Source organism: Amia ocellicauda, chromosome 3 (assembly GCF_036373705.1).
Source record: "Amia ocellicauda isolate fAmiCal2 chromosome 3, fAmiCal2.hap1, whole genome shotgun sequence".
Classification (NCBI taxonomy): Eukaryota; Metazoa; Chordata; class Actinopteri; order Amiiformes; family Amiidae; genus Amia; species Amia ocellicauda.
In genome coordinates, this window is record NC_089852.1 from 15,874,037 (window position 1) to 15,898,827 (window position 24,791).

Genomic DNA, 24,791 nt, shown 5'->3' on the forward strand with positions numbered 1-24,791 from the left:
GCTGTGCACTTTATTGAATAATGAGGATTGTAGTCCTTGGCACCTGGCTTGCTGCTTGACCCACACATACAGCCAAATACGGCTTACCAATGGAGGTGGCAGCGATTAAGCGATCTAATAAACCAGACGGGGTTCAGATTTATTACAATAATGCAACATGGAAACATTATGGAGTTTACTGTAACTGAGATATAAATAAATAGTGTACCACATTGAAAGGCGCTGGGAATGAATTTCACTTCACAAAATCTCCCTCCAGTGCCATGTAAAGAAATGTTGGTGTTAATATTATGTATTTATTTGGGTAAGGCATTTTGTTTTGTAAACACTGAATTTATATTTTAAAAAGTAAGATTACAGAAAGGCTATGTTTAATGATTGCATTAGACTTAAGTCCAGTAACGACTGCAGTGGACCATACTATATAAGCTACTGTCCCTGTGCTTCAAAGTTTCCCACTAGACTCAATTTGACTTTAGTGTAAATTGAGTCCTTCATTTTACATTCTACAAACAGCTATTTTTTTAAATTACTTTTTTGTTTAAATAAAGAAAAAGACACAAATACCAGCCTTTGACCAAGCCTTTGTGGCTAAAAAGTGTTTATTTTAATAACTGAAATGCATAGGGCAGAAAGGTGTTTTTTTTTTTTTTTTATGAAGTGCAAAATACAAATCAATGTTGAGTAGAAATATGATTTGCTGAATTATTATTCTGAGAACGTAAAGGCTGTCAGAAACAGATGGGAAAACAGAAACATTTCTCAGTACACTTCAAATAACTGTAACAACCAGAAAGCAATGAACTCACATGTCCTCTTCATAGTTGTCTAAAACCAATGAAATGTCTTATTTAAACAGAGATGGTCTTTCAGAAGCATGACAAGGCAGCAAATGTTGTGACTTTGGTTTGATAAATTTGCCCACACTATGGTCACTAACAAAGCCCTTAAACATTTACTACACCAACCTACAATAAGAGAAAAAAAAACAACAACAACCAGAGAGCAGTGCAGTCGAGAGGACTATGTAATGAGGATGGTAATGAGGATTCGACACAGATTCTTAGTTTCTTCCAATTTTTCCCCACTGCCTCGGCGCTGTATGGCCTCTCACCTGCACTGTTACGGCACTGGACAGGCTGGGGACTGGAGAAACAAGGGCTTAAAATGAAGGGGTGCAATAGTGAAAAAACATGCATGTCATCAAAGTAAGCAGTGAAAAACATGCAGTGGGTGCAGACCGCTACAAATGCAAGGTAGCTGGTTCACCTTGAAGTGTTAGAGTGGGCATGCAGAAAGTTAACAGTATACCTAGTATATAACAGTTATTCCTGTATTATAGGTATAAAAGGTTACAGGTCAAATTGCTATCTTTACCAAAATCATTAACTGAAATGACTGGCCTGTTTTTTCCTAGTTTGTTGACATAATAATATCAACAAGTTCTTGCATGTGTAAGTTTTGCGAGGCCATATTTTTCATAGTTTTCCAGCTATGCAATTTTTGCCTTAAGTGAGCATGTTTTCAGAATGGGTACAGAACAACGGCATTTTCGCACACACAGTGATGAATATAAAATGGAGGAAACAAACTCAGTATCTCTACAGCAGTTGAGCTCCTGGCTGGTACCCAAGCTTTCATGAAGTACTCTTCTCTTCCCAGACTTGACTGTTCTTTGTCCGGTAACTGCCACTACTGGCACCTGGTCTTTTCACATTAAAATTCCAGGGTCCCGATTTATCATTCATTTTCTTACATAAGCACGGATCAAACAGTTGACTGTGCTCTTTGTCTGAGGATCGGAGTGGGCCAAAGCCGAAAACCTAATCAACTGTATGTTACATTAATTACAAGGTCTTAATGACCATTTGTGCACTGAAAAAAGTTCATTCACTTCTCTTATAAATCGTTGGCTTGAATGTTTGACTTTTTGTGTCATGTTTGTGATTTAAACATATGAAGTTACCTTCTCATTCTAAATGAATTCTGTGCTACATACTTATGTTTCATTAAACCACCAAATGTACTTAATCAATACATTACCATTCTCTTGGTGTTGTTTTTAGTTGTGCATCTGCTTAACTGTACACGGCAGGTTCCTATGTGAAATCCTACAAAAAAGTAAAAGTATGTCCCCTGCTCAGTGTAAAAGAGCAAACACAGTTCACTTACTACTTTCTGTCTTATATAACTAACAAGATATTGTTTCTAATCAGACAAGGACTGAAGAGATACAGGAATTCTATATCGAGTCAATTGAAAATGGTAAAATCTTTTTTTTTCCCAAGGATTACAGAATTTAAAGACAGAAATTAGATATTTCCCAGCCTATTTGGTTGAATTTTATTTGCTCAGAGAAACAGCAGCTGAGATGAAAGCATCTGGTTTCAATCAAATATCATTATAGGTTCAGAACACCCACAGATCTCATACAATAATTCCCCTTTTCCTGGAACAGTAATTCAGCAAGGTTGGTAAAATGCAGGAATACAACTGCAGTGGGGACAATAAAGCATCTACTGATATGCTGTTCACTTTTGCCCATAAAATAAAAAACAGTTTGAAATAAAGTCTGTAATTTCATATAATGAGCCCCCTATCAAAAGCACATGCTGAGTTTGGCTGCTGCTCTGTATGGTTTCAGGGCCACTCTACTCTGCGTATTTGAATATGGTGGGCATTCACAAAATAGGTTAAAAATCACCTGATACCATGAACATTCATTGAGATTGTGAGAAAATAATACTTGTTAAGTAGGATATATATATATATATATATATATATATATATATATATATATATATATATATATATATATATATATATATATATATATGTATAAATGCTCTACTCTATAAACAAGTCCCTTTTTACTAGAGTAATCCCCAGCTGAAACCAATATTATTGGAACCTGCCTTTTTAGTATGCTATAAACAGAGATACATTGTAACAGGATCTATTATGAGTGGAGTGCACATCCCTCTCTCTTTCTCTATCTGTATATATATGTATATATACAGTACTGTGCAAAAGTCTTAGGCCAACTGAGAAAATAATGTTTAATGCTAATTATCGGGGTAGTACGTGTTTATTTGTTCATAAAAATAAACGTATAGCATTAGAATAAATACAAATAAACATTAATACAATAAAAAGTAACAAGAATGTATTGTGTTTACCAAAAGGTAATTGATATCTTGTTAGATGGCTAGAAGAACACAGGTTTGGTTCTCAAACCTCTCCCCAAGGCACCCCAGTCATTCCATGTATTTGTTAAATTCCAAAACCAGCACATCTGATTAAACTTAATGAGGTATTGATTAGCTGAACCAGGTGTGCTAGTGTTGGAATTTAACAATGGGTACATGCTTCAACCATGAGAAGAAGTCTTACAAGAAATGGTCTTGTAGGGCGTGTTGCAGCTAAGAAACCATTCTTGCGGAAAGGCAACAAGCAGAAGAGATTGCAGTATGTGGAAGACCAAAAAGCATGGAACGACAACCAGTGGCAGAAAAGATGCCACTTTGTCAGAAGAAGAGTTGTCGAGAAGTACATTGATGCTTATCTACAGCCTTCTGTGAAGCACAGTGGTGGCTCTGTCATGGTCTGGGGTGCATTTCAGTCAGAGGTGTAGGGGATCTGGTCAAAATTGATGGAATTATGAATGTTGAGAAATATAAACAGATTTTGATTCATCATGCTCCACCTTCGGAAAACGACTGATTGGCAAAAACTTTCTTTCAGCACCCCAAACCCCAAACCCTCTGCAAACACAATTAAGACCTACTTGTAGCAGAAATCTACAAATGGAACACTCACAGTATTAGGCTGGCCACCTCAAAGCCCTGATCTCATCATAATTGAATATATATATATATATATATATATATATATATATATATATATATATATATACTCACCTAAAGGATTATTAGGAACACCTGTTCAATTTCTCATTAATGCAATTATCTAACCAACCAATCACATGGCAGTTGCTTCAATGCATTTAGGGGTGTGGTCCTGGTCAAGACAATCTCCTGAACTCCAAACTGAATGTCTGAATGGGAAAGAAAGGTGATTTAAGCAATTTTGAGAGTGGCATGGTTGTTGGTGCCAGACGGGCCGGTCTGAGTATTTCACAATCTGCTCAGTTACTGGGATTTTCACGCACAACCATTTCTAGGGTTTACAAAGAATGGTGTGAAAAGGGAAAAACATCCAGTATGCGGCAGTCCTGTGGGCGAAAATGCCTTGTTGATGCTAGAGGTCAGAGGAGAATGGGCCGACTGATTCAAGCTGATAGAAGAGCAACTTTGACTGAAATAACCACTCATTACAACCGAGGTATGCAGCAAAGCATTTGTGAAGCCACAACACGTACAACCTTGAGGCGAATGGGCTACAACAGCAGAAGACCCCACCGGGTACCACTCATCTCCACTACAAATAGGAAAAAGAGGCTACAATTTGCACAAGCTCACCAAAATTGGACAGTTGAAGACTGGAAAAATGTTGCCTGGTCTGATGAGTCTCGATTTCTGTTGAGACATTCAGATGGTAGAGTCAGAATTTGGCGTAAACAGAATGAGAACATGGATCCATCATGCCTTGTTACCACTGTGCAGGCTGGTGGTGGTGGTGTAATGGTGTGGGGGATGTTTTCTTGGCACACTTTAGGCCACTTAGTGCCAATTGGGCATCGTTTAAATGCCACGGCCTACCTGAGCATTGTTTCTGACCATGTCCATCCCTTTATGACCACCATGTACCCATCCTCTGATGGCTACTTCCAGCAGGATAATGCACCATGTCACAAAGGTCGAATCATTTCAAATTGGTTTCTTGAACATGACAATGAGTTCACTGTACTAAACTGGCCCCCTCAGTCACCAGATCTCAACCCAATAGAGCATCTTTGGGATGTGGTGGAACGGGAGCTTCGTGCCCTGGATGTGCATCCCACAAATCTCCATCAACTGCAAGATGCTATCCTATCAATATGGGCCAACATTTCTAAAGAATGCTTTCAGCACCTTGTTGAATCAATGCCACGTAGAATTAAGGCAGTTCTGAAGGCGAAAGGGGGTCAAACACAGTATTAGTATGGTGTTCCTAATAATCCTTTAGGTGAGTGTATATATATGTAGACAGATCCACTGCTGCACAAAGGCAATAAGAGACAGACATTTAGCACCACTCGGGTCACTGCACACACTGACAGAAGATGAATGATGGAGACACAGATGTGATGTATCACTGTGGAGTGAGGAACATTTATTTTGTTTTTAAAAGAGAAGGAATGATTAAATAAAATGGGCATCATAATACACATTATTCTTCAGAAAAATGAACCTAATTCTACAAGTAAACAATTTCTTAAGAGTAGAACATAGAACATTAGAATAATATAGCTGGAGCTTGCTGATTGTACATGTTAAAAAGACAAGAACAGATCAAGATTGTACAAATGTGAAAGAGCCTGTAGGAGCCAGTGAAGTACTATTATATATTTCACTTATTTCAGTCTATAATTGTGATTTGCAGGATTCAAAGTATTATATACTTTTTGGACCACATGACTTTGCATAGGTACAGTATAGCAATATACTCATCGTTACATAGTGAGTCATGAATTGCATAATATTTGCATATGAATGCTGATTGGAACAGCGAAGTCCTTTCTTGGTGCATCCCAGCTATACAAAACAATGGTAAGCTTTCACATACAAAAATAAGAGCATTAAAATATATTTCACCAATGATGTAATATACCTGCTGTGGATATGTGTTCCCACAGTGCTCTGGGCTTTTATATGAGAGAACAGCAGCAGCACTTGGCAGGGTAGTCGTCCGTGTGGACTTTATGTTCGGCTCCATAGACAAAGAATATGTGAGTCTTTCCTTTCCAGGTGTAGTGAACACGTGTGATAGGGATCAGCTCAATAGTCTGTCTCTGCATAAAGAAAAAAGATACAGTAATATGATTAAGCAGAGTGTGTTGTGTGTGTATATATAACTCTTGGGGGTGATATATATATATATACAGTGAGGGAAGAAAGTATTTGATCCCCTGCTGATTTTGTACGTTTGCCCACTGACAAAGAAATGATCAGTCTATAATTGTAATGGTAGGTGTATTTTAACAGTGAGAGACAGAATAACAACAAAAAAATCCAGAAAAACGCATTTCAAAAAAGTTTTAAATTGATTTGCATGTTAATGAGGGAAATAAGTATTTGACCCCTTCGACTTAGTACTTGGTGGCAAAACCCTTGTTGGCAATCACAGAGGTCAGACGTTTCTTGTAGTTGGCCACCAGGTTTGCACACATCTCAGGAGGGATTTTGTCCCACTCCTCTTTGCAGATCCTCTCCAAGTCATTAAGGTTTTGAGGCTGACGTTTGGCAACTCGAACCTTCAGCTCCCTCCACAGATTTTCTATGGGATTAAGGTCTGGAGGCTGGCTAGGCCAATCCAGGACCTTAATGTGCTTCTTCTTGAGCCACTCCTTTGTTGCCTTGGCTGTGTGTTTTGGGTCATTGTCATGCTGGAATACCCATCCACGACCCATTTTCAATGCCCTGGCTGAGGGAAGGAGGTTTTCACCCAAGATTTGATGGTACATGGCCCCGTCCATCGTCCCTTTGATGCGGTGCAGTTGTCCTGTCCCCTTAGCAGAAAAACACCCCCAAAGCATAATGTTTCCACCTCCATGTTTGACGGTGGGGATGGTGTTCTTGGGGTCATTCCTCCTCCTCCAAACACAGCGAGTTGAGTTGATGCCAAAGAGCTCGATTTTTGTCTCATCTTTAACACTTTCACCCAGTTCTCCTCTGAATCATTCAGATGTTCATTGGCAAACTTCAGACGGGCCTGTACATGTGCTTTCTTGAGCAGGGGGACCTTGCGGGTGCTGCAGGATTTCAGTCCTTCACGGCGTAGTGTGTTACCAATTGTTTTCTTGGTGACTATGGTCCCAGCTGCCTTGAGATCATTAACAAGATCCTCCCGTGTAGTTCTGGGCTGATTCTTCACCGTTCTTATGATCATTGAAATTCCATGAGGTGAGATCTTGCATGGAGCCCCAGACCGAGGGAGACTGACAGTTATTTTGTGTTTCTTCTTGTAGCCCATTCCAGCCTTGTGTAGGTCTACAATCTTGTCCCTGACATCCTTGGACAGCTCTTTGGTCTTGGCCATGGTGGAGAGTTTGGAATCTGATTGATTGATTGCTTCTGTGGACAGGTGTCTTTTATACAGGTAATGAGCTGAGATTAGGAGCACTCCCTTTAAGAGAGTGCTCCTAATCTCAGCTCATTACCTGTATAAAAGACACCTGGGAGACAGAAATCTTGCTGATTGATAGGGGATCAAATACTTATTTCCCTCATTAACATGCAAATCAATTTATAACTTTTTTGAATTGCGTTTTTCTGGATTTTTTTGTTGTTATTCTGTCTCTCACTGTTAAAATACACCGACCATTAAAATTATAGACTGATCATTTCTATGTCAGTGGGCAAATGTACAAAATCAGCAGGGGATCAAATACTTTTTTCCCTCACTGTATATATATATATATATATATATACCCCAGACAGCTCTAAATTTTAATAGGCTTCTAGCTAAGACAAGAGTTCCAACCACTGTATTGTGAAGCAATTTTCATTGCCAATAGAGAAAATCTCATATACACTCAGTATGACTTATTTTTATAAGCCTGTGAAATTCAGTTAAAGGATGAAATCATACAGCAAATAAATGTACCCCTCTAACAATGGTTGGGTTTGTCTGTCCAGTTCCCACAGAAGATGCAGATACTGGGCTTCTTACTTCATTCAAATTGTTTCTGATTGTATGACACATTTAATCCAGATATTTCATTTGTATTGCTATCCTCTACCCCTTACAGCCATCCAATCCACCCACTTTAATAAAACATGCTACCATCAACTAATAAAGAGTACACAATGTAAATGCAAAATTAAACCTAATACTATCTGATCAATGTATATATATGTAGTATAAATGTTAATTACAGTAGAAAATATACAAAACAACATTAACAGTCTGTATTTTAATTATTTGAGCAGTAATTCTGAATTGCCTTGAATATAAACTACTACAAATCAGCTAAATTAATAAAAACATACATTCAAACATTACGATATGCAAATGGTCCGTTCAGTAGGGGCCTACCATAATCCTTTCCTGTACAGTGCTCAATAATTATTTTAGACAACTGCTTTGTTTTAAACTTGAAAGCTTTTGATTATTATTTTAATCTTTATTTCAAAAAAAATATACATAATGATTTTTACCAATAAATTACCAGATTTTTGTATTTGAGTAGTTTGGATTTTACTGATTTATTCCCATTTTAAACACACTCAAAATTATTTTCAGTTTATCAGTATTTTTTATTAAACACTACTTCACAAACTTGTTTGATATTACGACATTATCTTGTCAGTACTCACATCAAAAATGTTCTGCAGTGCTTGCTGGAGGTCATGTGTTTAATATCGCGCTATATGATTGGCTCACATATGAAGGTTGGCTGACAGAATAAAGCAGCACGTAGAAAGCAAACGGCACAAGAAACTCAGCAAAAGTGAGCTTTGGGATTTACAGTGTATATTGGGAACTTTTTTAGAACTTGTTTATGGTTTTGAAATAAAATTGAATAATATCTGGCACAGACCACTGTGTGCCATGACGTTCATAATAACCACATGTATTACAGAGTATGTACTAAAAGGACATTTTAAACAGGATTTAATACAATTTTATTCTGCACCATGAAACCGTTACTTTGTATCAGAGTGTATATTATATTCCATGTATGGGATTAGCTGTGTATATGTGTAGCTATTTCCCATGACTTCAGAATGTTTGCTCATATTCCATGTTATTATATATTTTGGTCATTTTCCATGACTTTTCCATGACTTTTTATATTTTGGTCATTTTTTCATGACTTTTCCGGGATTTTCCATGACCATGGGAACCCTGCATAGAGCCTCACTGTTCTATACTGGGACCAGGTAACCATAGAGACACACATTCTATACTGGGGTTCTACACTGTTCTATAATGGACCAACTACAAAGGTAACCATGGAGACACTCTGTTCTATACTGGGGCTACTACATAGGTAACCATGGAGACACAGTGTTCTATACTGGGCCTACTACAAAGGTAACCATGGAGACACACTATCACATTCTGGGCATACTACATAGGTAACCATAGAGACACACTGTTCTATACTGGCCCTACTACAATGGTAACCATGGAGACACACTGTTCTATACTGGGCCTACTACATAGGTAACCATTAGGGATGTAAATGATTAATTGAAGATCGATTAATTGTCGATAACAATTAATTTGATCGATGTAGGCCCTTTCAATTTAGTATCACTATGTAATTGTTGTTGGAGGGAAAACTACCTGAAGAAGCTAGCGGTAAAATCCAAAGAAGAATGAAGTGAACAAAAAGAAGCATGGTTTGGGATAACTTTGATTTAAAAAAGGATCATGTTCACTGCAAATACTGTGATTCTGTGTTAAAATATAACACCACGACTACGCCAATGATGTATCACCTGACAAACAAACATCCAGCCGCCTTGGCTAAAAATAACTGTAATGAACATCGCGCAGAGAGGATAACACAATTTGCCGGTTAATAGAGAAAGATATGATGCCAATAAATATTGTTGACGGCGAAGGTTTTTGGGGCTTAATGAATTTGGTGGAACCGGGATATAGCATTCCATCGCAAGGCACCGGGTGCACAGAGAAGCGCTACAGAGAAAAGAAAGCAGATCTTACAGCACAATTGGCTACAATCAGGGGCGTCGCTACACCCTATTTAGGGGGGCTTCAGCCCCCTGTGTTTTCTCTCAGCCCCCCTAAAAATAATATGATTATAAAGTAACGGCGTGGTCAAACAGTCCGACAAAAAGAAAACAAAACAAAACGTCAGCCCCACCCCCCCCACAATTCTGGACTCAATTTCACCAAAAAACGTAGAAAGTCTATAAATGGCCCTAACTACCGGCTGCTGGACTGCCTTGACCGCGGAGAGTTACATCACCATCACCTGCCATTACATCGGCGGTGATTGCAAGGTGAAGTCCGCAGTCCTGCCAACCGAAAGGCTGCCAGTCCGACACACAGTGGACCACCCTGCAGAAACACTAAACACTGTTGTATACTGGGACAAGGAAACCACAGAGACACACTGGTCTATACTGGGACCAGGTAACCATAGACACACACTCTCTATACTGGGACAACTACAAAGGTAACCATAGAGTCAAACTGTAATATACTGGGACAAGGAAACCATAGAGACACACTGCTCTATACTGGGGCTACTACATAAGTAACCATAGAGAAACACTGTTCTATACTGGGGTTACTACACACGTAATCATGGAGACACACTCTCATATACTGGGCCTACTGCAAAGGGAACCATTCAGACACACTGTTCTATACTGGGGCTACTACATGGGTAACCATAGAGACACAGTGTTCTATACTAGGACCAGGTAACCACAGAGACACACTGTCCTACTCTGTGGATACTACATAGGTAACCATACATATGTTGTGTGCCCCTGGGAAGGGAAACATAAATATAAAATGAATACAGGACTTCTTCAAACCGGAACTGTACTGAATGTTTATTTGCATTAAATCATCAAATTCAAGAGTAGAGATATTACATCCACCAGTGTTTGCTTTTTCATTTAAAATAAATAAATAAAAGGTTTAGAGTGACAGTCTCTTTTCTTAAACCTTAACATCACAGGAAAGCAATATATAAATGGTCTTCAATGCATACATTCTCTTGAAAATATATTATGAGCAGAATCAAATAAATTACATAGGCTGTAAACATTTCTGTAAAACATTCACCTAGAAACATTCACATAACCCAAAACATAAAGGCTATATAGCACTTTCACTTACCCCTTTTCAAAGGTGTTCGTCTACCTTAACAAATAGAAATAAAACTCTACAAATGCAGCTACCGATCACTCTCAAGTAATAACACACACGCAGTGCTCTCTCTCTCTCTGATCATGCACTTGCTGCGTGGACTAATCGTGCACAAACCTAGCATGGCTGTAGTTGGCTAAAGTGGCAAAATCCTTTGATGTACATTTCGATATATTTAACTTTTTTACATTGCCTTTTCAAAACCTTCTACAAATAAAATAACAACATTGATTTAACATATTTATATTCTCAAAAGTGTTTCAACTATGTACCTGAGAAGGGGAAGATAAATATAAAATGAATACAGGACACAGCTGCCTTCTTCTAGCCAGAATCGTACTGAATGAGGCGTGCTGTGCACTTCCCTTACAGGATCCTCTGTGCTAGACAACTGTAATCGATCATACCTTTTTATAAGGCTTAACAAATCAATTGCCGTTCCCTATGGCATATAGATGAAAATATGAGACACACTGCTGTATACTGGGTTTTCTACATAGGTAACCATAGAGATGGCTATACTGTTCTGTGGCTACTACATAGAAAACCATAGAGACACACTGTTGTATACTGGGGTTACTGCAAATGTAACCATAGAGAAACACTATTGTATACTGGGACAAGGAAACCATAGAGACTTTTCCATGACTTTTTATATTTTGGTCATTTTCCATTACTTTTCCATGACTTTCCATGACTTTCCATGACCATGGGAACCCTGAGTGAGAAGTGTGTATAGGGGTTTTCAGTGTGACTAGTTGAAACAGGACAGGAGCTAATGAACATTAAACATTAAATCTACAGCTATGGGCTCAAATTACCGCCATAAAATAAATCATAAACAAGAAAACAACGTTGAAAACGTAACAATATGTTCAAGGAAAAGTGAAATAATGGCTGTTGAGATCAAAAATAAAACAATTGAAAGCAAAATGTATTGAATTGTAAACAAAAATAATTATATCAAAAGCAAAACTCAAAATTATTGAATCCATTTAGTTTACGCTCTTGCCTGGAATCACTGTTTTAAGTGTGCAATATGTAGAAAGCAAGTGTAAAGAGATATTTCTATAACTTTCAAAACATGCTTTGTTTATTAATTAAGTCCGAAGTCGAGTAGTTGCACCCCCTCAGTCATATGGGTACAGTCAGTTGTAAAGTTTAAGATGTGGTGCATAGTGGTCATGTGTCAGACCAGCTCACCCTGTACATTTCTTAGTGAGACCTCTATGCTAAAGGCCCAGTTGTCGGTGCTTACCTGTTGCAAGATACGACAAGTTGAGAGGAACCGGGCTTGGTGCTCTGTCACTGCATTGTATGAGGCATGATTGATAGCATTGTCAGGGAAACCCGTGATGGGATAAACCTACAAGACACAGCAGTGAAGTAAACAGAGCATTAGGTCATGTCACACAGGACCAGTGACTGGGAGACACTGTGTCACAGGCCAGAGCATAGTCAGATCTGTGCACCTGGTCGAGTGACAAGGCTTCTACAAACATGTTTACCAAAGGAGAATAAGATTACCAACATTTGAAGAAGCAAGACAAATCTCCTGATGCAAGGCAGACATCTAGAGCATGATATTCGAAAGGTGCAAACCAAGAGCCTGGATGCAGGCTAAAACCTAATTTGAGTCACTTAATAAACTCCTTTCAAAGGGCTTAAATTCTCCACATTCTCCACTTATAAAACACATACTTCTTATTTTGCATCTTTTGGTCATCTGTTAATATTCCTAATAATTTAAAGAAAATGTTCTAGCGATGAAGAAATTGCAAATTGGAACTTAAAAGCAGGTGATCTATCCTATGTCTACCCCTTCCTTTAGCACATACCTAGGACTTAACTGTGTTATGTCTGCACTTGTTAGCTCATTGTACTGGGATGTATTCTTATTGTATTATGTATTGACTGTATTACTACTCTTTTGTAATGCTGTGAATTGTTTCTGGTATGAACTGTAAGTCTCCCTGGATAAGGGTGTCTGCTAATTAATAAATAACTATAGAAAACAGCTTTGTGGTAATAAGACTAATATTCATTCTGGAATTCCTTCCCTTACAAAATAAATGCTCATGCATGTCTGAACTTTTCTTTCCAGTGACACTCAGCTGCAGCATTTGCAAATCAAAAAGCACAACATTACTTTTTAAGGAATTGTTACAAGAAAAAATAAACAGTGAGAGGGATCTTCTTCTCACCAATGGATTTGTATCAGAGAAGACAGTCTCTCCAGTGACCTGAGAGACCCTATCGACAGGGAAGCCTGACTTCTTGTCCACCACGCATTCATTTACGTTGTTTGTCCTAGTCAGAGTATACAAAGAAGAAACTGTTAATTTAGATGCCCGTTTCACTTAATTCTACCAGTTACAGAAATGGTCAATAACTGCTTCATCCAATACACAGGGGGCAAAGCAAGGTACAACAAAGACGGGATGCCAGTCCATCGCAGTCATTTAAAACACATACATCCAAACGTTCTGTCTGTCCATGGATTGTATTTTTCTGTATGAATCCATCTCCTTTCTCCCTCATCGATGTCCTGAAAGGCGCTAGATGAAATCTGAACATGACATCGAGTGGAAAAAATTATACACCCAAAAAAATGAATTTAAAAAAAAGTATTTAGTTACCATTTCACAACAAGTTTAAGGTAGCAGAGAAGTTGTCCTTTTCCCCTGCAGGTAGAGCATGTCTGTGACCCAACTCCTCCACAAGAAGTGCACCTGTGAAACAGAGGGCAGGAATTCAGTTATGACCCTGACTTCAGTCTGGAATGCAACAGCTCTGACATGTAGCTCTTCGGTTCTGTTCTGCTTAAAGTTTGCTCTTACCAAGACCTAGTTAAATTAAAAGTTTTCGACTCAATATACAAACTGACCACCAAGAAGAAACTTACTTTCCTAGTTACTCAAGAATATTGCTGGTCTACAGTTGCATTATTTTTACTATGCATATGGTTTTATTATGACTGTGGTCATAGGTATGGAGGTCAACATCTTAGGAGCAAAGAAGTAGGATTGTTTATTGGTCCAGCTTACTAAGTGCCAGGGCATACTTGACTAGATAGCTCAGTTGCTCAGATTGCTGACTGAAACACATGAACTGCCTTTGCCAACAGCCTTCAATAGCAACTGTAAGGACAGTGAGAATGGCAGAAGAAAGGCACTTCTTCTCTGTCACAGGTGAAATACAAGGATTCATCTCTCTAACTTAGAAATCTTAAATATGCACAGTTAAAATATTATGGAGATAAAGTTAAGCAGGGCAGTTCATCAGAAGTTCTCTTTAAACTGAAACACTCACTTGACGCGACCTATGCCGTTGCAATGATGGCACCGTCGATCAGATAAATGCATTCCAGACCCATTGCACACCCAGCACTGCATCTGTAAGCAAACAGAAAACAAACAAAAAACATCAATACAACCCTCCAATCATCACAAATGATCAGACTGTGAGAACAGGCTCAACGATCTATTGGGCCCAGCTAAGCAACTCACTGTGCAATAATCAGAGAACATTAACATTATCACAATCATTTCGTGATTTTTCATTCAGAATTCACTACCTGTTGGTAGTTCACTAGCTCTTAAATTACTCTGCTGCAAATTATAAACGTCTTACAGATATACTGCTATGCATCATTGAACTTCCTTCATCATTCCACAATATCAGCACACGACTGCATACATATTGATCTTAAAATGACCTGGAAATATGTTGCTACAGATAACTATCTAAAAGTAGCCTATATGTTCTAGGTTATTTCAGACTAATGAGGTAAATTATCACAGCCAGCAAAAACAAAATCCACTACAGGAACTAATTTGAAGAAATCACAGATGTTATAATGCAACCTTTCATGTGTGATGGACTGCAAGGTGCAAGGTGCAAGGTGTCTACAAGGTTAGGCTTTAGCTCAACGTGTCCCTGTACTAGATGAAGTGGTAATTGAAAATGGATGTAATAAATATTCATGAAGTTGACAAGGGTATTCCCAATGCATGATTTAATTATATGGAAAAAGGTCTCTGTGAAGATTGATGTGGATCATTTAGATGAACATACTTCGTCTGGCAAAACACCCTTCAATCCTTGACTACTCCAAATTACACATACCCTTCCAGATGTGATACACTTCTGGCAAGCAGATCTGCCCAAAGCCAAGCAGCTGTGACAGCCCTAGACAAAGAAAATATGATTATGTGAGTTCAAATAAAGATTCTTACATAATCTTGATGTGCAACATAAAGGTTCATTCTCCATGACAACATTTCCCCACACACCTTATACACAATACAGAACATACAACACAAAATACTTGACTTGTACTTGTCTTCCGAATAATCTTAAAGCTAAACACTATGAAATTACCTTCTTAAATGCATGCTGTGTAAGTGAACTGAACCAAAGTTGAGCAGAGTATGTATACATTTTGTTAAACCTGGACATCACTGTACAATTATGAGAAGTGAATATATGTACATGTATTATTAATTTTAAGAGACAAAGTTCTGTTTGTCTGTTTAAAAGGTGACAGGCAATAGGGTGGGAAGCACTGTAGTTCCTCCTAAGTTTTTAGATAAAAAAAAGAAGACAAGGACCACAAAGCTGTTTGGTACTCAAAGAAAAGCAAGCAAGATACTCCCTGTATCTCCCTGTATCTCCTCATTTCAAATAGTTATCACTTCAGATAGTACATTTCTGACCAGAACATTTAGTCTCACTTTACCTTAACGGAAGATGTGTGAGGGACTCGGACAGATGTCTTGTTTTTCTTAAACAGTGCAGGAACTGGGACAGCCAACTCCCAGGGGCCTGGAACCACACCTCCATAGGCATCCACAAATTGTCCTGAGAAAGAGGAAGAAGTGAGACCAGCAGACAAAACAGCCCACAACTTCTCAGAACTAGGCCGTACTGCAGAAGTGAACTAGTATCATCCCAAAACTAGTGGCTGAAACAATAAATAACAATAAATAACATAGAGCAGGGTTGGCTCACCCATTGAGCAAGTGTGTACAACCGCACAGGGCAGCCAGATGTGGGGGGCGGTACCCTCTCCAACACCAAACCAGCCTTTAGCCAAATAAAGATATAAATCCAAATTTATCCAAATTGGATATAAATATAAATCTATGTGGTTAGCTAGTTTTGAGGCACGGCACAACTCTCCCACACTCTCCCACTGTCAAGGGTGTTTGACCTTAATGTCTACGCTGTCAACCAATCATGTAAGTTAATATGTTGTATGAGGGGGTAAGGGGGTCTCTTATTGTATAAGAGATGTCATCTCTGCAGTTTGGGAGATAGGACTGCGAAAGGAAGTTGCTGTAGCTGCCCAAACTGCATGAAATAACCGACCTTCACACAACTTATTAACTTATTATAAATCACACACGTAAGGATTTACATACAAATATCTTTACAGGGATCTGCTGAAACTAACCTATAGTAGCTGATCTGTGTTGTGTTTTCATGGTTAAACATAACTGAACTATTAAAAATAAATGTACATCCTGTGAAACTTGCACCACTCACATTAAGTGTCCTGAAACATCGCTGGTAACTGAAGAATTTATAATGAAACAAAAGAATAGTGTCATGGCCACTGACCTGCACTTCTTTTATCCACTAGATGTCACCATCCCCCTTACTTACCAGTCACTTCTCCAAGCTCCCGTCAATCAATCAATTAATCAGTCATTCAACATTCCTGAACACAATGAGCACTTGTTCAATCACCCTCTGCTCCAATTTGCACCTCCAAACTTGGTTTTCTGCTTCCCTCTGCTCTACATATAAACCCCTCAATGTCTCTCACACTTTGTGAAGTTTTGTCAGTGTTAGCTACATCTCTGAGCAGTCACACTGTACCTTGTTATAGCCTTGTATCCTTGACCTCCTGATCATGACTTTGGACTTCCCTTGATTACCTGTTTGCCTGATCACCTGACCCTTGCCTGTGACCACAACCACATCTGCGCCTTGCCTTTGTTTGCTCTGTTCTGCTGGTATACAACCCACGCCTGTCTGACAACCTCTACCACGGACCACAACTGGGTACCCTATTCCTGTGTCTCATGGACCGTGACAAATTGTTTAGTCAACGGTCATACTGCTACGGTTTTGGAATTGTGTGTCACAGTTTCTAAGGAAATGGCGGGGCGGTGAATTGTGCTATTGCACAGGGCATAAAGATGGCCGGGGCTGGGTCAAAGGTTTCAACAGTTTCAACCCATACCAGTCTTCACCTGGATCCAACTGGGAGGGATCTTTCTGAGGTGAGGTTAAAGCTGCAGTAAGCAATCACAGTCAAATCTGTTTTCCCCGAGACGAATGCTAACCTAGCTTAAATACTTGAAATGACACCTAGCAGTGTTGTACTATTACAATGGTTGTTTTTGTGGTTTATGAATTCAACCTCATTTAAATTGCATACTGTAAAAGTAAATGATTAAACCTTTTAATTTTTTTTTAAATATTAACTACTTGTCGAAGCCTTAAAAAAATACTCAATTTGGTTTCCGCCTGGGTACTTTTTAAATGAACTGCCAATATTATTTTTCCTCTGACTTGAAAGTCCGAACAGATTTAAAAGCTACAAATGTCTCTCACCATTATAAGGCTCGCTGTCCCACTCTTTTGATCTGGACTCGGTAAAGGTCTCCAGACGATACTGTGAGGGAGAGAAGAGAGCAGAGTAATAGTGAGTGCACTGTGGATTATGAGAAAGTTCCCATTAGCTGATATACAATTCAGATGCTGTACTGTGCTGTGCTGTACTTACTCTATAGGTGTTGTGTACCTGAAGCTCACTAAACACCAGCTCCTTGGCAGGTTTGGTGCTGTAGCAGCACTTGCTGGAAGCATACTCCAGAAGAGCTTCCTTGGCAAGATCTTCACTAATGGAAGGGATTCTGCAGAAGACAATAGGCAGGGCAATAAACAAATGCAGTGTAGAAAGTGTCTGGCATCGTTGGGGAGAACAAAGTTAATTGGTAACGCTCACAGCTTTGGTTGATTTTTTTTTGGTGGTTTTTGTTTTGTTGTTGTCATTAGCACTTCTTAGTTGGCTTTTTCAAAATGTTAAGTAAAAGATAAGCAATGGACCCATAACACACTGCATACTGTGGTGAACAATACAAACACTATTATTAAGATTAAGTTCTATTAAGATCTCTTGTATATGAGTGACTGCTAAATTTAAAAATACCTGGATACTCAAAGGTGGACATAAACATCTTCTCCATTACTGTGAAAAGGATGATGTTAGGCTCACCATACAACAGAGTGAAACATGGAGGGCTGTATTATACTGTACACCGGATACTAGTTCAAAAACAGGTGATAATTGACTCTTAGTTGTCTTAACAGGTAAAATCTTATGGTTGGAGCACAGGCAGGACCTCTATAGTGTTGACTTTGCAGATTTGTATTCAGCCTACCTCATAGCTGACTGGGACACGCCAAGGAACAGCAAACCCTGTGGCTCACCAGGTCTCTATAGGCCCACAGTGTAATCAGCAAGAGCTACATCAATCCTGCTAACAGGGTTCTAGGTCTGCTGTTGGTGCTGTGGGACTTCGGAGGTTTTAGAGGACAAACACCTCTAAGTAGATCTCTCCCATGTTAGTATGAAGATCTTGGAAGTGAGCCCAAGTGGATTTACAATGGGCAAAACCAAACCAGGAGGATGGATAGTAAAAACAGTAGCACATGGTAGACTTCTTGTTAAGCATTCAACTATAAGAATATAAGAACATAAGAACATAAGAAAGTTTACAAACGAGAGGAGGCCATTCAACCCATTGTGCTCGTTTGGTGTCCATTAATATCTAAGTGATCCAAGGATCCTATCCAGTCTATTTTGAAATGTTCCCAAACTTTCAGCTTCTACCACATCGTTGGGTAGTTTATTCTAGATTGTGACTACTCTCTGTGTAAAGAAGTGTCTCCTGTTTTCTGTTTTGAATGCCTTGAAGCCCAATTTCCATTTGTGTCCACGGGTGCGTGTGTCCCTGCTGATCTGGAAAAGCTCCTCTGGTTTGATGTGGTTGATGCCTTTCATGATTTTGAAGACTTGGATCAAGTCCCCACGTAGTCTCCTCTGTTCCAGGGTGAAAAGGTTCAGTTCCCTCAGTCTCTCAGTAGGACTTTCCCTTCAGACCTGGAATAAGTCTGGTTGCTCTCCTCTGAACTGCCTCTAGAGCAGCAATATCCTTCTTGAAGTGTGGAGCCCAGAACTATCCACAGTATCCAGATGAGCTCTAACTAGTGCATTGTACAGTCTGAACATTACTGCCCTTGTTCTCAATTCTACACTTTTGACAATATACCCTAACATAAGTAATAAGTAATAAGGCCTTACTCCCAGTGTCTCTCTGTAGAATTGGGACTTGGCATCTCTGGTTGTACCAGGGCAGGGTAAGGTGGAGGAAGGTCTAGAAACAGCAAAACACAGAAGAGAAAATTTGTTTTATAACATAGAGATTCACTTTATTTATTTCAGGGTTTTCCCCTGCTACTTAACAAATGCTTATATACAGTGTCTTGTAAAAACAAAAAAAACAAAAATTATATATACACATTTAACACAACTTAATATTTTATTCAAAACGTCAATGCTAAATCTGAAGACTTTTAAGATAAGTTACAGTAAATGTCAGCAAAATCTAAACAGAAGAAAATGTACAATGTTGATTGCAGAAGTATTCAGATCTCTCAACTCAATATTTGCTGGAAGCACCTTTGGCTGCAACTACAGCTGCAAGTTTTCTTGGGTAAATCTCTGACAACCTTTTTTGGGGATTGCCAATATGCAGCAGTTTTCACGTCTTTCCACAGATTATCAATAGGATTCAAGTGAGGACGTTTTTGACTGGGCCAATCAAGGACATTCACTTTCTTATTCCTTAGCCACTCCAGTGAAAATTTGGCCTTGTGTTTTGGATCATTGTCCTGCTAAAAGGTGAATTTTCGCACCAATTTTAAGTCTTTAGCAGACTGAAACAGGTTTTCCTCTAGTATTTGCCTGTACATTGCTATATCAATGTTTCCTTCAATCCTAACAAATTTTCCAGTCCCTGCTGAGGAGACACATCCCCATAGCATGATACTGTGGAGATGGTGTTGACTGGGAGATGTGCTGTGTTGGGTCTGTGCCCAATTTGGTCTCTGCATTTTTGCAGGATCACTCAGGTGCTTTGTTGCAATCTCCATGAGGGCTTTGGGATGGCTTCTTTTAAGTAATGGCTTCCTTCTTGACACCCTACCATATAGGCTAGAGGCACATTTTCTCCCATCTCAGCCATTTAACTCTGTAGCTCTTGCAAAGTTGTTATTGGCCTCACAGTGGCATCCCTCATCAGTTTCCTCCTTGCCTGGCGACTCAGCTTGGAGGGACGGCCTGATCTTGGAAGTGGCTGGGTGGTACAACTTCCATGCAACTTTTTGATAATTGAGTAGACTGTGTTCACAAGGATATTCAGAGACGTTCATATTTTTTGTACCCTTCTCTTGACCTGTGCTTTTCAATGTCTTTATCCTTGACCTGCTCTGAAAGCTCCTTGGTCTTCATGCTTGAAATTCTCTACCTGACCAAGGAACCTCACAGAGATGGGTGTTTTTATTCTGAAATCATGAGAACCACTATTATTGTGCACAGAGGACATTCAAATAATTGTGTGGCTTGTTAAATTAATTTGGTGCACCAGAATTATTTTAGGTTTGCCACACGAAAGGGTTTGAATACTTATGTGTGTGTGTGTGTGTGAGTGGGTGTATATACATATAGCTCTTCTCAACTTAAAATATAAGTGTATATATATAAAAATGTTGACTCAGACATAAACTTACCATTGTTTTCTGTTCCCATTCCTTCATAGCCAGGAACAGTGTCCATTAAGTCGACAGGGGGTGCTGATGCTCCATCACTCTCACCATAGGCATCTCTTGGGGCCTCTGCTGGTAACCATAAGCAATTGTTATCAGTATGTTAAAACAACCCCATAGCCATCTTTTACAAAACATCTGTATAAAAATAATTTACAACCAACAACAATTTCCTGCTGGAATCTCTATGTGAGGATACATGGGTTTGAAGATGGTCTCTGGAGTAGAAGATTGTCTTTCTTTGATGATGAAGAGATCTGTTAATTGCTGTACACTATGCAGGATTTTTTATGTTCTTTGACTTGACACTGAATGAAAGCTAAAGTGCAGTGAGAGTTTAATGATGGTGTGGGTGCTAACCAGCCACAATAAATACATTGTCAGGTTGCTGGAGACTGTGTGGTTTGCAGGTTCAGGGGTTCTCTGGGTTTTCTGGTTTCCTCCCACATGCTGCTTCAGTTGATTTTCTTCTCAAAATTGCCCTGTAGTTTTGTGTGTGTAGTACTCACCAAACCTGCTGCCGAGTTATGGCTTACTTAAAAACGTTAACACACAAAGTATAGTCTCTGTGTGTAATTTGTATTAAACAATACACACAGGCAGACCACATGACCAGGTTTGAAATGATACTATGTGTAACAAACAGTTTAACAATCAATCACAAAGCATCTCAGGTCAACCATACCTGCATTCTCTGCACCAAGATGTTGGCCTGGGAATGGCTCTTTTGCAGTTTCAGGCTGGTCACTGGCGAGACAGAAACATGTTTGTTCTTTCAAATACGGATCGCAGCCTTGAACCTTCAGCATTAGGTCAAAAACTATTTCCAGACTAAGGAAGCTTCCCCTATTTGACACCCGCGGCTCCAGCAGACTTTCACCTATGCCATTGCACACTACATGCACAACCACACTTCAGCTTTGACAAAAGATATGAATCAATACAACTATTCAAATGAAATACAACTTGGTGCTGAATCATTACATTCCCCTGCAACTACAATTGATTGTCTGTTCAGCTTGATCACCTCTTTACCATATCCAGTGTCTGTTAGGGCCTTCGAGATGCCAACTCAATTCAGTGTGAGTGATTATAATTTTTAAATCAAATACAAGGTCAGGAGAATCTTTTTCAGTTAGCAAACCATGATCTTTTATTTTACATGTAGGCCAATTTGATACAGTCTTGCCTCGCTGGATCTAATACCTCAGGTATAGGAGTCTGAAGAGGCTACTTCCTAGATTTCTGTTTCCCCAGATCATGAACCAATCAATCTAGCACTTTTGATTGTGTAGCTATATATTAAATGTTAATAGAATTTGGACAGTTACCTATAAATAATAATAATAATAATAATAATAATAATAATAATAATAATAATTGGAATATACAGTATCCCTGCATTCTTTAATCAGAACCCAAGGATCATTCCAGTTAGGAACTGACAGCCTTTGTGTTAAAAAGACCAAACATGAAAAAGAGCAGCAAAGAGGAAAATGTACAATATGTCCTCAATGCACAGCCAACTATTCCAAGCAACCTTATTCTGTAGGTGAAAGGGTTCATTGCTCTGAGTGATGATATTACCTTCTGAGACCTCATTGGCACCTTTCTGGAAAGAAGACCTACAAAAAATTAAGCCACCACTGAGTACAGATTTGACGTTTTGTGTTAATGGTGGCTCAAAGTTTTGATTTAATCCCAGCCTCTGTCTATGTTGTTGGAAGTGTATAACATACATTGCTGTGACGGAGGTTACAAAAGGCCACATGGACAAATGTCCATCATGTTTTTTCAGTAATATAACATGACCTAACTCCAGTATAGCTTTTGCCCAATATTTATATGTGGACCAGTGGGTACCCGCTTTAATCTTTCTTTCAGCAATGGGTGTTACTTCCTTACACAATCTTTGGGAGGAAACTGTTGACCATGCTTAATTTTCAGCAACCGTTCCCAACCACTGTTCTGTGGTGGTATTCTCCTCCACACATGATTTTGAACTTGATAAACATTCAGTTCCTAGTCTAAATCTACTATAATGTGGTAGACAGCTACAGCATGTCTGTACTGTAAGAATTTATTCAGATCCATGTTGATTTTTACAGTCTAACTAAAAAGCAATCACTTAACATCAAAATCACCAATTATGCAATTTTACCAAGACATAAATAAAGAAGTTAGTGACCTAATATAAAAACTCTACAAGGGCCAGCAAATAGGGCTGATTACTGTAATCCAACTTCAATATAGTCACCAACCCAAATATGAGGAGGCATTATGACACTGTCCAACAATGGAAGGACCTCCTCTGGTTTGTCATGGTTGGCAATTATGACAAGCATCTATTAAATGAAGATGTGTGAATAAAATCAGGATATATAAAAACCATCAAGAGAGCTTTCGTGTCTATTTAAATGTTTCATAATCATGTCATGTGTGTTTTTTGTTTTGTTCGTTTTAGAATGAACCCTTCACAGAATAGCATTAAGTACCAGTTCGGATAAGGATGCCACGCTATGATTAGGCTTTGATCATTTTAAAATGAACGGCAGCGTTAAAAGGAATTTAAAAATTATGTCTGGTATAGATACAAATCTACATACTACTATATGGCTATAATAGAAAATAATATTGACATTTCTAAGAAAATCGCTGTTTAGATTGGATGTTTGTTTTTTCTCGTTAAGTTGCAAAATAGAAAACTTAAGTTACACAAATCCTACTTTACACTTGACACATTTACCCAAAATATGTCCCCTTCGATCCAGCTGATTACGCCTGCAACTCTTAAATTGACTGTTCTCATTTCACTATCGTAGAGGAACTGAAATGTACTGCAACTCTAGTAAAGGTTCAGCCTCCTTTTGTAACCGATAAGGCAGTCGCCATTAGAAATATGGTCTCATTCTTGTAGCGCAGATTTCCGAAGTTCTGCGCAGACCTGCAGAATTCCACGGATCCCATTGGTGGAGCAGCGCACAACTGCGTCAATCTGCGTAATACGAACGCGATCTGAATGTTTTGAAATGCTACAGCCGTGCCAGTTAACATATATACGGTTGTAAAAATGCAAAGACATTGAAATCAGTCCGATTAATGTAATTGTAGAACGAATCAAACATAAAAAATGTTGTTTTAAATCCTAATACAAACAGTGCGATTCAAAGCTTTACTACCTTCCGTATTACACTTTGCTTTAGCATAACTGCTGAGTTCGTTAAAATCACGTTATTCAGCTTCCACGTTATTATTAACTTCACTATTAAATTACGCAGTATCAAGGGCAACGCATTGCTGCACTTTCAAGACCAGAGAGACGAGGCAGTCGGAACAAAACAAAACAAAAGTGCGCCCAAAGCTGACTTTTATTAAGATATGAAGTGACTAATTTAAACTCACCTCAGCAAATTCACCTTATCCATTATTCGGGGTCTAAACTGAAGTTAGTCAGGAAAATGCGCATCAACACCGAGCCGCAGGGGAGGTCCTGCTTGTCATTTGCATGGATATTTTGAGTTTCACTTTTACAGAAGTGAAACTGTTTCGCGAGAGACCAGATTAACCCGGCGGAGGGAAGTGTTACAGCACACACTGCACTGATTCCGGCAATGCGAGATTAGCAAATCAAATGGAAATGAGCCAAATGCAGTCTTTTACAGCAAGAACGGGCAAGGAAACAATTGTGGTCAACAAGGGTGCAAAACAGAGAGATACTTTGAGAGCTTAAATGGCTTTATAGCAGGGGCATCCAGTGTCAATAGTGGATCAGAAGCCATGTGTGCAGCCTCATATTGTATTGTATAGCCTGCTGGCATGACACCTGTGGCAGTAAGCGGGTACACAAGGGTAAGTGTGCAGGGGGTTAG

General features: G+C 38.9%; 1 protein-coding gene across 2 annotated transcripts; it reads right to left on the reverse strand.

Moving 5' to 3' along the window:
- Positions 1-5,246: 5,246 nt before the first annotated feature.
- Positions 5,247-24,479, reverse strand: LOC136738751 (protein SSUH2 homolog). Of its 2 annotated transcripts, none has more exons than XM_066698305.1 (13): positions 24,325-24,479; positions 21,608-21,669; positions 20,887-20,994; positions 19,400-19,472; positions 17,819-17,948; positions 17,647-17,707; positions 15,761-15,882; positions 15,148-15,210; positions 14,332-14,414; positions 13,659-13,751; positions 13,224-13,329; positions 12,278-12,385; positions 5,247-5,953 (listed from the first exon to the last, which is right to left on the reverse strand). In XM_066698305.1, the coding sequence occupies exons 1-13, from the start codon at positions 24,345-24,347 to the stop codon at positions 5,810-5,812; spliced, it is 1,176 nt and encodes a 391-aa protein (XP_066554402.1). In that variant the 5' UTR covers positions 24,348-24,479; the 3' UTR covers positions 5,247-5,809. The 2 variants fall into 2 exon arrangements, with proteins under 2 accessions (XP_066554402.1, XP_066554403.1); XM_066698306.1 differs by having other exon boundaries at positions 20,887-20,991; positions 24,325-24,478.
- Between the last annotated feature and the right edge of the window lie 312 nt (positions 24,480-24,791).